The 15,846-nt window shown below is 41.3% G+C and overlaps 1 protein-coding gene across 5 annotated transcripts in view; it reads right to left on the reverse strand.

Moving 5' to 3' along the window:
• Nucleotides 1-1,236: 1,236 nt before the first annotated feature.
• The window catches only part of LOC139051623 (uncharacterized), a 36,197-nt gene continuing 21,587 nt past the window's right edge, over nt 1,237-15,846 (reverse strand). For 2 of the 5 annotated variants that reach the window (XM_070528567.1, XM_070528565.1), the window contains 3 exons: nt 15,573-15,639; nt 12,673-12,835; nt 10,757-10,990 (listed from right to left, as the gene is read on the reverse strand). In XM_070528567.1, coding sequence (XP_070384668.1) covers nt 10,963-10,990; nt 12,673-12,835; nt 15,573-15,639 — 258 coding nt within the window. In that variant the 3' untranslated portion in view covers nt 10,757-10,962. Of the gene's footprint in view, nt 1,363-10,756; nt 10,991-12,672; nt 12,836-15,572; nt 15,640-15,846 lie in introns of those variants that run through there. The other 3 variants (XR_011509452.1, XM_070528566.1, XR_011509453.1) reach the window with 3 other exon arrangements.

Raw genomic sequence — 15,846 nt, forward strand, 5'->3', positions numbered from 1 at the left:
TGATGGCGATGGCACCGTTGCTTGTGTCGAGTCACCCAGCCTCCGAGAGTCGCCCAGCTTTCCGAGCTGCCTAAGCGAAGGTAGTGAAAAGCTTATATCCGCGCGGCGGTTTGGAGAGGAGGGGGGTGTGATTGATAGTTGATGGAAGAATTATTTTTCGCTCGTTGATGCGTATTTCTTTCTTTTTTTTTGTTTCTGCGGATGCGTTAGGTCATCGTGCTCACTGGCTTCGCGGCGGTTTGGGGAGGGGGGTGTCGGTAGTTAATGGAAGGGCTAGTTTTCGCGATGTTCTATGTGCTGTGGGCCCTCAGCAGCTGCGACGGCAGCAACACTAATGAGACTAGTAGTCCAGCAAATGCGTTGATAAGCTTGGGTTGTGAAATGTGCTTGCGTTTTTTTTTTTTCACCCGAGATGGAGGGGCAGGAGGGCGTAAATACGTAAATAGTGTAAATGCGGTACTGATCACAGTGCCAAGTTCGGGGTGCACCTATTATGCGCGGAAATAAAAAAATCAAATTTTCCGCGACCAAACTGGGGGTGCGCCTATTATGCGAGTGCGCCTATTATGTGAGTAAATACGGTAATGCGCGTTTATATATGCACCCTCACAGCACTGACCGCTGCCAAAGCCACCCTTATATAGTGCCGTAACTGTTCCAGACCCCGTGATGCCACTTCCAAGAAATGTTTCCTCATTTAAGAAGAAATGGACATATTGAAGCAGAATAGTGAGGGACCAATTGTTTCACCGAGAGGCTGCCGACGTACGTAGTTCGAAAACGACGCTGACAACGCTTCCATCACTGACGTTCATCAAGGACCTCCACAGCTTCTATAATGTTCATGCCACATCCTATATGACCACCTCCTTTGCCACTCAGTCCAAGCACACTTTATTCCAAGGTAGCTGTAGAGAGCACGACTGCCGATTCTTGGCCTATACTTCCAGGAAACCATTCATCCTCACTCGCAAGGTACAACGACCGCATCCAACTCTTTATCTGTTCCCGAGAGCCAGCGCAAGACCAGCTTGTCGTCGTTATACTGCAGTCAATGGTTGATGCTCTTCGCATATTTTATTGCAACAACAATTATATGAACATTTCAGGCGCGCCTCTTATGCCGGCGTCGCTGTCACCGTGAGGTTCCGTATAAAGTCCAAGGTGGATAAAATCATCTCCGCGCGCCGTATGCTGTGTGTGCCAGTGAAAACACATGAGGGTGACCTGGCGATCGCGGCTGAGTCTCGCGCACGCAAGGGAGGAAAGCGGGGAGGAAGCACGCAGTCTTCTGTCGCACGCAAAGCTCCGGGGGGATGGTAGGGTGGGGGCGCATTCTACTCCGGGTGGCCTAAAACAGCGCTATACAATAACATCACAATAAATACTCGCAAACAAGAATGTATAATAATGTACATGAAACTACACTTTTCTACACACTAATAAGAATAAAAAACTTGTTTTACAAAAGTATGAAGCCTAAACTTACAGTAATAAAAGTAATGTAAAGAAATAATAATTGTGAAAATGTGTTTATGGCAAATGAAAACACGGTCCTGTTAACAGTATTTTTTCATGTTGTGTTTAAAAAAGTGCAACGCATGAGATCAGTTAATATTAACAGGAATACGATTCCAAAGTGCAATACCATAGAAGCGAAGTGTAAATATTTCATAGTTGGATTTAATTTTAGGTAAGAGAAAGTTATTGCGCACTGAAATCCTAGTATTATCTTTGTTGATGAAGTTATCAAAACGAAGGCTATCTAATGATATTTCACAATGAAAGAGATGAACTGTAGTGAGAGATAACTTATGATAGAACAGCTGTTGAATGGGTAAGGCACGAAGATGTTGATAGATAGGCAAAGAATGGCAACGGAGTTAGCTAAAAGTCAACAATTTTACTGCCTGGTTTTGTAAACGTTCAAGAGGTTTGAGATGAATTGGATATGTGTTACCCCATGAAGATTAACAGTATGATAAATGAATTTGATATAAGCATGATACAATGAACTAATAACATGATGTTGGAAACATGCAGGTATTTTAATGATAAAGCAGATACCAAATGAAACCTTCTTCATCAGCGAGTTGGCATGGATATTGAATTTAAAGTGTTTGTCGAGAGTAACACCCAGGAACTGAATATTATCAGACAGTGGCATAACTTAATTACTTAAAGAGACAGTTATGGATGAAGCAATCATAGTTTGTAGGTCATGAAATAGTATAAATGTTGTATTTAAAGAATTGATCTGAAGTTGATTATCTCTGCACTAAGAATAGACATTGTTAAGATCGGTGTTATGGGTGTCTTGAAGCGTGGTAACCGATTTCTGCAATGAGTAAATGGTCGTCTTATCAGTATATAACAAACAGATAGAAGTGGTAAGTACATTATATAGATCATTTATAAACAAGAACAACAATGGACCTAGTATCAAGCCTAGGAGAACGCTACCGTTAATTTAGTGGAAGAGAACTCGCTATTAAGGTACACTACTTGAAGGCCTGTTAAACAAGCAACTAAGAATAAGATTTAAAGGTGGGCCAGTAATATTGAAAGGCTCATGCTTATACAGAAGAATAGAATCATCTAGAGTGTGAAATGCTGTTGTGAGATAGATGAATATGGCTCCTGCAACAAACTCTTCGTCAATAAATCGGTTGATGTTATCTAAGAAGTTCATCATCATCAGCCTGGTCACGCCCACTGCAGGGCAAAGGCCTCTCCCATATTTCTCCAACAACCCCGCTCATGTACTAATTGTGGCCATGCCGTCCCTGCAAACTTCTTAATCTCATCTGCCCACCTAACTTTCTGCCGCCCCCTGCTACGCTTCCCTTCCCTTGGAATCCAGTCCGTAACCCTTAATGACCATCGGTTATCTTCCCTCCTCATTACATGTCCTGCCCATGCCCATTTCTTTTTCTTGATTTCAACTAAGATGTCATTAACTCGCGTTTGTTCCCTCACCCAATCTGCTCGTTTCTTATCCCTTAACGTTACACCTATCATTCTTCTTTCCATAGCTCGTTGCGTCGTCCTCAATTTGAGTAGAACCCTTTTCGTAAGCCTCCAGGTTTCTCCCCCTTCGGTGAGTACTGGTAAGACACAGCTATTATACACTTTCCTCTTGAGGGATAATGGCAACCTGCTGTTCATGATCTGAGAATGCCTGCCAAACGCACCCCAGCCCATTCTTATTCTTCTGATTATTTCCGTCTCATGATCCGGATCCGCAGTCACTACCTGCCCTAAATAGATGTATTCCCTTACGACTTCCAGTGCCTCGCTGCCTATTGTAAATTGCTGTTCTCTTCCGAGACTGTTAAACATTATTTTAGTTTTCTGCAGATTAATTTTTAGACCCACTCTTCTGCTTTGCCTCTCGAGGTCAGTGAGCATGCATTGAAGTTGGTCCCCTGAGTTACTAAGCAAGGCAAGATCATCAGCGAATCGCAAGTTACTAAGGTATTCTCCATTAACTTTTATCCCCATTTCTTCCCAGTCCAGGTCTCTGAATACCTCCTGTAAACACGCTGTGAATAGCATTGGAGAGATCGTATCTCCCTGCCTGACGCCTTTCTTTATTGGGATTTTGTTGCTTTCTTTATGGAGGACTACGGTGGCTGTGGAGCCACTATAGATATCTTTCAGTATTTTTACATACGGCTCGTCTACACCTTGATTCCGTAATGCCTGCATGACTGCTGAGGTTTCGACAGAATCAAATGCTTTCTCGTAATCAATGAAAACTATATATAAGGGTTGGTTTTATTCCGCACATTCCTCTATAACCTGATTGATAGTGTGAATATGGTCTATTGTTGAGTAGCCTTTACGGAATCCTGCCTGGTCCTTTGGTTGACAGAAGTCTAAGGTGTTCCTGATTCTATTTGCAATTACCTTAGTAAATACTTTGTAGGCAACAGACAGCAAGTTTATCGGTCTATAATTTTTCAAGTCTTTGGCGTCCCCTTTCTTATGGATTAGGATTATGTTAGCGTTTTTCCAAGATTCCGGTACGCTCGACGTTATGAGGCATTGCGTATACAGGGTGGCCAGTTTCTCTAGAACAATCTGACCACCGTCCTCAATCAATGCCAATTCCATCGGGTAACTATGCCTAAAGTCAAACTGGAATGGAGAAAGAAGGTTAAATTTACTAAGATAGTGCATTAGAGAAACAGCTCCAAGCTAAAGGGAAAGAAGATATCCATATTGGAAGACTTTTCTGCTACCACTAGGCCAATTAGGAAGAAACTTTGGGATAGCACGGCTGAAATTAGGAAAGAGGGTGGCAAAGTAAAACTCGTCTACAACAGAATTAAAATTGGCAATGATATGTTTTAATGGTACTGTTCCAAAATGGAAAGAGTACGCGCCTTCAGGGAAGCACCCACTCACGACCAGACGCCATGACCCACAAATCCCACATTCTGTTGCCTTAATATATGCTATGCTATATGTTAACTATATGTGCTATATGTTAATATATGTTAACTATGCTAGAAGCATAGTTAACAAAAGGGCCGACCTTGAAAGTCTGATTATTGCACACAAACCACACTTCACAATTATCACCGAGACATGGTTACATCAAGACATTGCCGATTTCGAGATTACACCTGCTAGCTAGCTACGGCATTTACAGAAAAGACCGAGATTCCAGAGGCGGTGATGTTGCAATAATTTTCGATGAGTGATTAACTGTGTCTCGCCTGATATTGCAGGAATTGAATGCGTTATCTTGAATGCCAACTTGCACAATTCTTGTTTAATTATCAGAGCCTTTTATCGCCCTCCAATCGCTGAAAGCAATTTCTTTGAAAGCCTAAACGAGTTTTTGTGTGGGCACAGGAATCGTTCAGTTACATTTTGTTGGCCGGCGACTGTAATGTCCCAGATATTAACTGGTTGGATGAATTTCCCAAGGCACTTTCACCAACGGCCAAACACCTTGTCGACATCGTTCTGCTTCATGATCTGTCACAATTAGTAAAGCTGCCTACACGGGTTCAGAGTGGATGTTCATCAACTTTAGATTTGTTCCTCGGAAATTTAAAAACTCTCTCTTGCGATCCAATTATCAGCATTTTTGATGGAATATCTGACCATAAAAGTGTGCCTGACAATGAAACTTAATCCTGTCTTCAAAGAAAAACGCAAAGAAAGACTTGTTCCTGTGTTTGCACGCGCCAGCGATACAGATATTTTAGATGCCCTGGACAATTCCTTTTCCAATTTCATTTCCGAGTATTAAAACAATGCCTCTGTAAACACTTTGTGGAACCGCTTCAAAAATCTGGTCACTTTGTGTATAAACAACTTCGTTTTGACAAAACGCTACATGAGAAGTTCTTCTAACACCTGGATGACGCGCGAGGTTGTTCGTCTAAGGCGCAGGGTTCAAAAGGCTCGAAAAAAGCATCAACTAGGCCCTTCATCGTCTACCGTTGATATGCTGTCCCGGCTACGCGTAACCTTGAAAGACGCCATTAAAAAGGCGAAAGACCACTACCAAACCATTCACTTAAAAGGGTTTCTTGCTTCCTCGCCGCAGAAGTTCTGGCGTTATCTATCTCCCAGGAAAAAATCACTCATCAGTCTTCTTTTGCAAGGGATAGCTGTGACTGATCAGGCGCTAATCGCTGATGCGTTCAATGATTACTTTTGCTCGGTTTTTACCAGTGATGACAACAACGTTCCATGCTTCCCTGGTTTCGACGACAGACCACCTATTGGCGACGTTCATATAAGCGAAGAAGGCGTCTTTTTGCTCTTGCTTAACTTGGATATCAAAAAGTCGCCTGGTATTGATGGTAGTTCTATTGTCTTTCTCTACCGATACACTGAATGGTGCTTGAAATACCTATGCCTAATATTTAGAACATCGCTAGCCAGTGCTGAACTACCCCACGATTGGAAACAAGCCATCATTACTCCCTTTCCAAAGGCAGACGACAAGTCACTTGTGTCATCGTATAGGCCTATTTTCTTGCTCTGTATTAGTGCTAAAACACTTGAGCATATCATATCCAAACACCTGTCAACGTTCCTTGAACAAAAGGACATAATTGACAACCGTCAGCATGGCTTTCACCGGAGTATGTCTACCATTACTCAGCTACACGAAACTATTCATGACCTTTTGTTGGCCATCGACAAGTCCAGTCAAATTGATATCATATTTTTAGACGTCGAGAAAGCTTTTGACCGCGTGTCTCATTCTAAACTGCTCTCAAAACTAAGACCAATACTCAAGAATGATTCGTTACTCGCGTGGTTTGCAGCCTACTTATCCCACAGGTCCCAAGGCAGTCACCGTTGGCCACACACCTTCTAAACCTGCCCCTGTGTAATCTGGAATCCCTCAGGGCTCTGCACAAGGGCCTTTATTGTTCTTGATTTTCATAAATGATTTGGTTAGGGATCTTCCTGTTGTGGCACGGCTTTTCGCAGATGACTGCATGATTTATAAAGAAATGCACACTCCAGCAGATCAGGAATTATTAAACAACGCGTCAAATTGCATACAGACATGGTGTTTGACATGGCAAATGAGTATTAACATTAAGGAAACAGTGGCAATGCAGGTAACACGTAAGGTTCAATCTTTTAAGTTCACTTACGTCTTCAATGGCACCAGTCCATTTGAAGTGTCGAGTTACAAGTACCTAGGCCTATTAATCATGATCTTCGTTGGAATAATCACGCGACTTACATAATTAGGAGAGCTATGAAACGCTTAGGATATTTACGCAGATCTTTCGGTACATCAACGACAGAAATTAAACTCTTGGCCTACAAAACTTATGTAAGACCGATCCTCGAATATGCCGCAGAAGTGTTCAAAAACATTCAACATTCAAAAACTCGAGAAAGTACTGAGGAAATCGGTCAGATTTATTTATAACTCTTATAGTTGGAAAACATCCCCTACAGCCCTCTTACAGACAGCCAATTTGGAGAGCTTAGAGACAAGGCGGTATCGTGATAGACTAAAACTCTTCTATTTACTGTATCATGATAAATTAGGAATAGATAAGAATTAATACTTTCAACCATTACAGTGAAGGCAAACTCGATCCTTCCACTCCAGGAAAGTCGGTGAATATTTTGCCAAAACGAATGCTTTTTTAAATACTCATTCTTCCCGCGTACAATCCATAATTAAAACGACCTGCCCGCTGAGGTGGTCGAAAGTCCCACTATTTCGTATTTCGTGTGCGCACTTGACCATTTGCGATAATTGCCTTCTGTTTATCAAGCGTTTTTTGTTCATGCATTTTTTATGTGCGTTCGTTCTGAGCTGTAACATCAAATACTCTTTGTTATGCGCAGTGCTGAGTGCTGTCATGCGCGGCGTTAGGATGCTGTTTATGCGGAATTTTTGTATCCTTGTATTGTTTCACTTGCATTCTTTCTTGCTTTATATATGAGCTGCGATATCGTATGCTCACTTTGTTATGTGCAGTGCCGAGTGCTATTACACGCAATGTGAGGATGGTGCTGATAAGGAATTTTTGTACCATTGTATACATTTATTCTTGTATTGTTTCATATATACCCACTCCTGCCCAAGGCCTGACACTCAGGCCAGCAGTATGTATCAAATAAATAAATTAGATCACTGTAAATATTTTTTGCAAAGGCCTTACTTAAAAACGGCAAATGCAAATAAAGCACAGGACAAAGAGAAAATGACTGAGGGCTACGTGAGAGATGTCGTAGAACACTAGGCGATAACGTATTCTGGCAAGCGGCAAAATGATCCCTAAAAGCATTTCATGTCAGTCTCGTTAGTGCATACCACATTGTTGTAAATTATTTTTAATGCCCGTGCCAGACTGAGTAATATTAAGAAATTATTTAATAAGCTCCAATTACACCTCGTATTCATTCCATTCTCAATTATCCGTATTTCATAACAGTTCCGTTTTGCACGTCTACGATGCGGTATTGCTATAGTTCCTAAATCCAGTTCCCAAAGCTGTGTTGAAAGGCAGCAATTTCACCTTTTTATGAAGATTATTCTTTTTTATTATAGAGTGCAGTAACATATTTGTAATCCATGGATTTCTAGGAGACGAGAATCTATGATTAAAGAACACATGAATTGTGCAGTCTTTAGTATGGTTTGTTATTGCTGATAAAAATATTAAAAATGCCCTCTCAGGACAGCTCTTCATGAAAAAAAAAAAGGTTGTTCCAACAAGTGCCTGGTATGCCTTCTGTATAAATAAGGTTTCATTGAAATAACTTTTAGTAGAGTGGCGACTCTGCGTACGTTTTATGACACCCAGAAAGAACAGCGGAGGAAAGGGGTCAGCAATGGAATAATCTATTACTCCAGTGGTATAATCGGAAGGTGACGAGGAAAATATATTAGCTATCAAAGTGCAAGAGCCAGAAGTGCTACATCTTGTTGGAACATCGATTAAGGAAGAGAAACCGTAGCTAAATAATCAGTTGATATAATCGGAGCATGACTGGCACTTGGGATTGAGTATTTTAAGTTAATGTTACGACAAATGATGATGTTCTTGTTTCCATTGGTTAAGACCCTGAGTATATCTTCTAGCTCTGAACAAAAGTCCGAATAAAATTATGATGGAGAACACGATAAATGGATGTCAGGATTGTATTCCGGTTAGTGAGTGACAGGACATTCCGACTGAACTCCAACCAGACAGACCCGCACAACAAATTGCGGAACGAAAGATCGCGACGACGAGTGTCCGCGATCGACCAAGCCAAAAAATGGCAGATCCACCGCTTCGCTGGACCCTATAGTAACTATATTCACTGATATATCCTGGCGGACCAAATAGATTGCCATCTACTGGTGTTAGCCATGTTTCAGAGACGCATATTAAAGAAAAATTATGGCTAAGCATAGAAAGAAAGCATAAAAGGTCATCATGATGCATGCCGAGATTTCGAATATTGCAGCGAATGAATGAAAATGTAGGTGAATTGTCCTGTAGCAACGTTTTCATCTGATCACACTAAAACGTGCCTCTACGCGTGGTGAGGATTTCACGTGGAAAAAAGGAATGCAGGCACACTGACCACACAAAATAGGCCAGAGCGTTTACGCCCGAGATGCGATAAACGCGACTATTCTCAGTCTTTCTGGTTTTGATCACGCAGTTTTCAGCCTAGAGGAATCGCCACTTCTTATTTTTTATTTTTTTTTTTCAATTCGAGAGCTTGCGCGAACAGTCCCTTGTTCTCTGGAGTGAGGTGATCATTCCCGAAAAATGGGGAGCCACTGTTTCGCAAAAATTCAACGGCTGATGTGGTGAGCCTAGACTTTTTAGCTTTACTAATGAATTCCGCTCGCTTCAATCTAGAACAGAAACGCGTGATAATGTTCTTGTCTTTCTTTTTTTGCGAGGACACGATGAGCAATGTCAATGTTGAAGAGGACGATAGGATAGCCAATCTTTTCACCAATAGTTTGTTACCGCCAGGCAGTTTTCACCTTCGGTGACGGGAATGTCTTTTATTTCTACGTTATTCAAGCAAAAATACTGCTCGAGAGACATGAGACGTTGAGACAGCTTTGCATTATAATCCTTCAACAACTTGTTTTCCTTCAAGATGGTCTTGTTCTGGACTTTCAAGGATTCATACAGTCCATTAAACATGCCAAGACTTTCTTGCACTGATTTCATTTCAGCATGTAGTGTAGCTATTTCTTTCGCTAGGTCAGCACACGACAGCATCCTCAAGAAAGCACAAAGACACTTGCCGCAACAGGTCAGCGGCAAAGATGGATTAGGAAATGCACAAGTTTGTAGGAGACAAACCTGTACGAAGTAGTGGGACGAAATTAGTTGCCTGTTCGCTGCCACAACCCTTGCTGCCCTTGATGCCTACACAGACTACTCATGCTTCGTCAACTCTACACTGTTAAAAAAAGCGCAGTCATATTACGGTAAAACAACCTGCTAACTCTTGATGCCAGGGAGTTCCCGTAACGATACATGATACTACTGCAGCCGTAGTTACCAAGCAACATTATCAATGCCGTAACTCAAGAAACTACCTTTGAAGCCGTAGTGTTCCTTAACATTACCAATCCCATACCACAAGAAACTACCAATAAATCCGTAGTACCTCCCAACGTTGTCGATGCCGTACCACGAATGAAAACTTTTAAAGCCATAGTTACCTACCAACACTGTCAATGCCGCACCAAGGGTGAACGGTTATGTAACTGTAACATGCAAGTTCAGGGTCGGAACCGCAACTGGTGCACGAGGGATCTCACCTGTGAGAAACTGTGACTGTATGGACACTATAATGAATTTGTGCGGTTGCTGTGCTGTTGCGCAGGTTTCATGAATAATGTAAATACTATCATAAAATAATGCAACATAAGCAGATGGAAGAAAAGGAATCTCAACACCAGTGATTGCTACAGGTGCTCGTGTGTCACTCCTTTCCTTCTGTCTTGTGCAGCATTCCCCATTGTCGTAGCCATCCTGTTACGTAGTCTAATTCAAGTGGAACTCGTACTGTCAAGTTCATTAGGAAACAAAGATACTAGCCAGAATAATGAACAAAACGACCTTTTGGTTCTTGTATGGGAATTAGGAGCTGAACTTTTGTTGGGGAGCTTTCTCCTTTTCTAACACGACCGAATGTCTTTCATGCAGCAATAATTGATACTCCATAAAAGTTACATGAATACTCAGGATAGTCTGGAAAAAAGACAAACACAAGAAGGTAAATTTTCAATTGTGTATTCAAAGAACATGAATGTCAGCCAGGACATGAGCCTGTTTTCGGCCATCAGAGGAGCTGAAAATGAAAAGCAGGAAATGCAAGCCAGTACCTGAAGTCAACCAAGCAATAAACAGACTCACAGAGCTCCATTTCTTCTTGAATGATGCAATCTCCGCGCACGCTGCCAGAGCTTTCGAACGGGCACCTTTGCTCCTTTTAATTTGCTGGCGTGTGCCCTCCTCTTCTGATATGCCGACGAGGTATCCGGAATGAATAAGAGATAGGCAGGTGACAAATGCAATTAACAACAGCTACGCAAAAAAACATTGTGGTAATTAAATTAAATTCCCAGGTTGGCGCTGCATCCTCTACTAAGCTTGGTACGTAATTTCAGCCCCTACCAGTAGATACACACAGATCTCCGCAGCTACAGACAATAATCTATCAAAATCTTGGCACTCATGCTAGGCTATTCCACGCTGCAATGGAAATATGCAGCCATGACAGTATCCATGTTATGAACAGCTTGTATATGTATATCTGTTCCTGCATTCTTAACAGGCATAATCAGTGATGGACCAACTCAGCAAAGAAGAAATTATACTTTCAATCTAACACAATGCAGAAATGAAAGGGCATGTCTTCCTGATGGAGAATTCAAAATCAGTATAATGAAAATAAAACCAAATCTCAGCAAAGAAGAAGTTATACTTTCAATCTAACACAATGCAGAAATGAAAGGGCATGTCTTCCTGATGGAGAATTCAAAATCAGTATAATGAAAATAAAACCCTAGGACACTAGTCCAATAAATCTGCCTTGTGTTCATTTTCTTGAGTAATACTGTCAACAGGCAATGCTATCTGTACAAGTGCAAGGCAGATTAAGCACACCAATACAGGCCACTGTAACTTGCAGATACAACTTGCAAAGTATACTGCCTAGCCTCACTGCTTCCTTCAGAACATCATTACCTGCTTTTTGTGGTTAAACTGTAAATATGGCAGGGCATAAAAGACAAGGTAATGCCATGCAGTTACCTTGGCCAGTCTCGGCTAGAAGGAACTTTTATGGAAAAAAAAAAAAAAAAGTTGAGACCTGCCAACTGTAGCACACATTTTACAGCAAGTAGGTCACCTATATTCACCTTTCTTTTTAGTGCTAATAGCACATGTTATAAAAAGCAAGGCGATTAAACAAGCTAATAAAGTATATCTATCACGATACATAGCTGTGTGGAATACTCACTATCCGTTGTGTTCAAATAATTTATTAATTCCTCAAACACCTCTGTCAGAGTTTTACATGATGGGTGGAATTCTGTTCGATAAAGAAAAATTTCTTCTATAGTGGCCTTGAAATGGTACAGTTTGATCGGCGGCTGTCTGAACGAAGGATTTCGGGTACAAAGAAGTATGTGCAGGCGGCTGATACATGGTTTTATGCGGGATGTGCAATGGCGCAGTTGCAATGTACAGGCGATATTGCAGTTAATAAAGGAAGAACTCTAAATGCAAAAAAAAATGAAAATTTTGTGTCTTATTTCTAAGCCGTGAAAGTTAGCCTGTAAGGACATGCTACAGTAGTAGAAATGCTCGTAATAAACAAATTACCAACACCAACAGCCGGTTTTATACCTGATTACAAATATTTTGAGTGACTAAAATTCAGTTTTCACTAACTGCACTGAACTCTGTTAATTTTGACTACCATACAATCTAAAGCAGATGCACATACCTTTTTTTTTTTTCAATAGGCTCAGCTTTGATTTATGTGTATCAGTTTATACCATTCATAGAAGTGTTTCACCTTGTTGAATGCTAATGTCTTTAGTGCTTTTCTAGACTAAGGTTGTGTGGTGTCTTGAAGAGAGTTGCTTTGTTACTGGAACATTTTTTTCTGTCTCCAGAAGCAAGAGGTACTTACCTCTGAAGAAATTCAAGGGTTGCCCCTACACGTGCATCATATTTGATGTTCAAGCAGTAGTGGACAGCAAACAGGTACTCAATAGCCAGCTTCAAGCCGATGTTTGGTATCATGAGCTCCCTATTCACAAACAGATGGCAGGTGCATTGAAAGATGGACTGACCTGGAAAAAAGCAGACAGTGAGAAACATATATCTTTATGTTAATACACGCTGAGCAGTATTATTCATTTATTCTCCAGTGGTAATTAACCCCCGTATGCAGAGATGCAACTTAAGTCGAAGCACATGCTTGACTTGATCCGAGTGACGCCTATCGGGAACGCGCCGAAGGAAACGCAGTGAACGTCTTTGGGCACGTTAACGACAGGCGTCATCTAAATCAAGTCAAGCATGTTCTTCGACTTAAGTTGCATCTCTGCATACGGGGGTAAGAAAGGAGTTGACCTGAACCAGGCTATTTCAGTAAAATCTGGCTGTATCATATTACAGGCAGATCAGAAATTAGTCAATCTGAAAGTGGGGGTGTGCAAATAAAAAAAAATGAATACAACTGTTTAGCCAGAAGGGCTCAGAACTTTTAAAATCCTCTCCAAGTTCCCAGTTATCTGCCCTCATCAACACTGCCACTCAGCTACCGGCCAAGAACGATAAACGTAACAGTCAGTTGAGAAAAGCGCTCATGCCTGTTGTACAGCGCACCACACGAGCCACAGATGAAAGTACGCCTATGGTAGAATGTGCACCACTCGTGTCAGTAACAGTGTTCATAAGGATACTATTTTATTTGTCGCTCTTAAGCAGTGCCCTCATGATCTGATCCTTGGACAGGATTTCTTGTATGTCCACTCTGCACTTTTCAACCGTGTGAACAGTGTTCTTCAACTGCAGCTTACGCCTGAACCTGACATTGTTCGTGATCTCCTGAAACACCTGTGCTGCATTGATTTCGTTTGCTCACTGTCACAAGCAGCAACCAAAATCTCTTCGACGCCTTCTATTTGTGTAACAATATCCTGTTAGTTTGAAGACATTACACGTTTCCTTTGATAAACGTTTATGGTAGTTGAGTGCTTGAGCAGTCCACCGGTGACATCAGGGCCAAGAAACTAAATGAGAAACCACATTATATTGTATCTATAAAGGTTCCATTGTGCGAGGCAAATCCTCAAACTACAAACACTTGTCTCATTCACTCCTTGATTTAACATAAGTGGTTGCATGAAGATTACCAGGGCTTCCACTGAAAAACTAGTTTGGAGAAATCTTTGGTACACAAAACTTTGAATTGTAGAGTACTTTAGAGCAGACACACAAAATGTTTTATTTTTGAGCTAATTGAAGCATTATACGTTATAATTTTGGGGATGTGTTTCGCTAGATGGTACACATGTATTTTCATCGTATCCGGCGGACTCACTTGGCTTGCTCATTGACAATGCGAAGTTAAAACAAGGAGGGCATTAGGGTGTCCTGGTGTTTGTCCTGAACCCCTTTACGTGATAAAGAACGTACAGGTTATTTTGCTAATCATTGCAAAATGTTTTCATGTACTGAAATTCACACTGCATATATGAATACAATAAAACACTAGCCAAGCCCTGCTGCTCTTTCCATTATTCAGGTCACTCTGTAGTAATTGTGCTTAACTGCAATTACGTTAAAGTTAAATGCTGCATTAAACAACCACAACATTCAGAGATGCATAGTTATGTTAAAGATCAATTAAATGATAGGAACAAAGTCCATCATGCAGCTTGTTTTTTGTAACCACGAAGGTGATCACTCAAGTCTCAGCTTTGTCAAGAGTACTTAGGTATGAGACTCCTGTGCCCTCCACCTTGCTTCAGCATTGATGAATGAGCCGAAAGGCTCGTGGTAAGTCACTGGTGGTGAACAGAGCTGGCAGCTCTAGATGAAGATGCTTATCCTAACAAGGGCCTCCATTCCAAGTACCAGCAACTGCTGCAGCAATGTCTACTACATCAAATCAATTTACTACTGGCTGCACATTGCCATAATTACTCACAAATAAGTACCCTCTAAATTAAATTATGGGGTTTTACGTGCCAAAACCACTTTCTGATTATGAGGCACGCCGTAGTGGGGGACTACGGAAATTTCGACCACCTGGGGTTCTTTAACGTGCACCTAAATCTAAGTACACGGGTGTTTTCGCATTTCGCCTCCATCGAAATGCGGCCATGGCCGGGATTCGATCCCGCGACCTCGTGCTCAGCAGCCTAACACCATAGCCACTGAGCAACTACGGCGGGTAAATAAGTACCCTCTCAACTCTGATGGAATGGCACCTGAGAAAAGCGACAGCTCACTATTTGTTTCAACATATTCAGCTGAAACATAGACGAGTGTAGCAACAGGTGCTTCAACATTACCAACTGCATGAAGCCTGCTTTGTGGAAACTTATTCGTTTAGGAACATAACATAAACCAAAGAGTGTGACAGGCAAGCCACAAACATGCCTAGACATTTATGTGCCGATTGATCTTAATGCAATAAGCTACTCTAGCTTTCTGTAGAAGAAATCCATCACAGTCTCAGGTTTATTTTTTTTTCCAGGTGCCATTTTTCTACGCTTTGTTGCGATTACATCTATGTTTAGTTTGGTATCGACAATCGTACTGGTAAGCAGCTTCCAAACAAGTCAACAGCTGTCATTGGGCCATAAAGCAGCCAGAGCTGTGGCAATAGGCATTAGATAGATTACAATGATTTTGTCAAGTTGCATTTGGTGACATACACGATCTAGCCATTCAGAAACTTCCTCATGGCCTTTGCAGTTACTTGCTTTTCTTCATGATGAAGAGTGCATTTCGGACTTTTGGGTATAGGACGTATTCTAAAACATTGGTAAATTAAAAAAGGCTGAGAAAGCTCACCAAGTGCAACTATGACTGGGCAAGCGGGCAGGGTGTCAAGAAAATTGCCGGTCATCTCTGTTGATGCCTGAAACAAGAAAGAGTGCAACCACAGCTTAATGTAATCACATAAATTTTAGTGAATGAACCATTTTTGTACATGTGAAATGTAGGTTAGTTCCAACTGAAACACATTTGCTGTAGATCTATCCTTAGTGTCTGGAGCAGGAAGCCTTGTCAGTGAGGCAAGAAGTCTACTTTTTTTATAATCTAAAAATGCATGTCTTATTTTTAC

This window comes from Dermacentor albipictus, unplaced genomic scaffold (assembly GCF_038994185.2).
Source record: "Dermacentor albipictus isolate Rhodes 1998 colony unplaced genomic scaffold, USDA_Dalb.pri_finalv2 scaffold_13, whole genome shotgun sequence".
Classification (NCBI taxonomy): Eukaryota; Metazoa; Arthropoda; class Arachnida; order Ixodida; family Ixodidae; genus Dermacentor; species Dermacentor albipictus.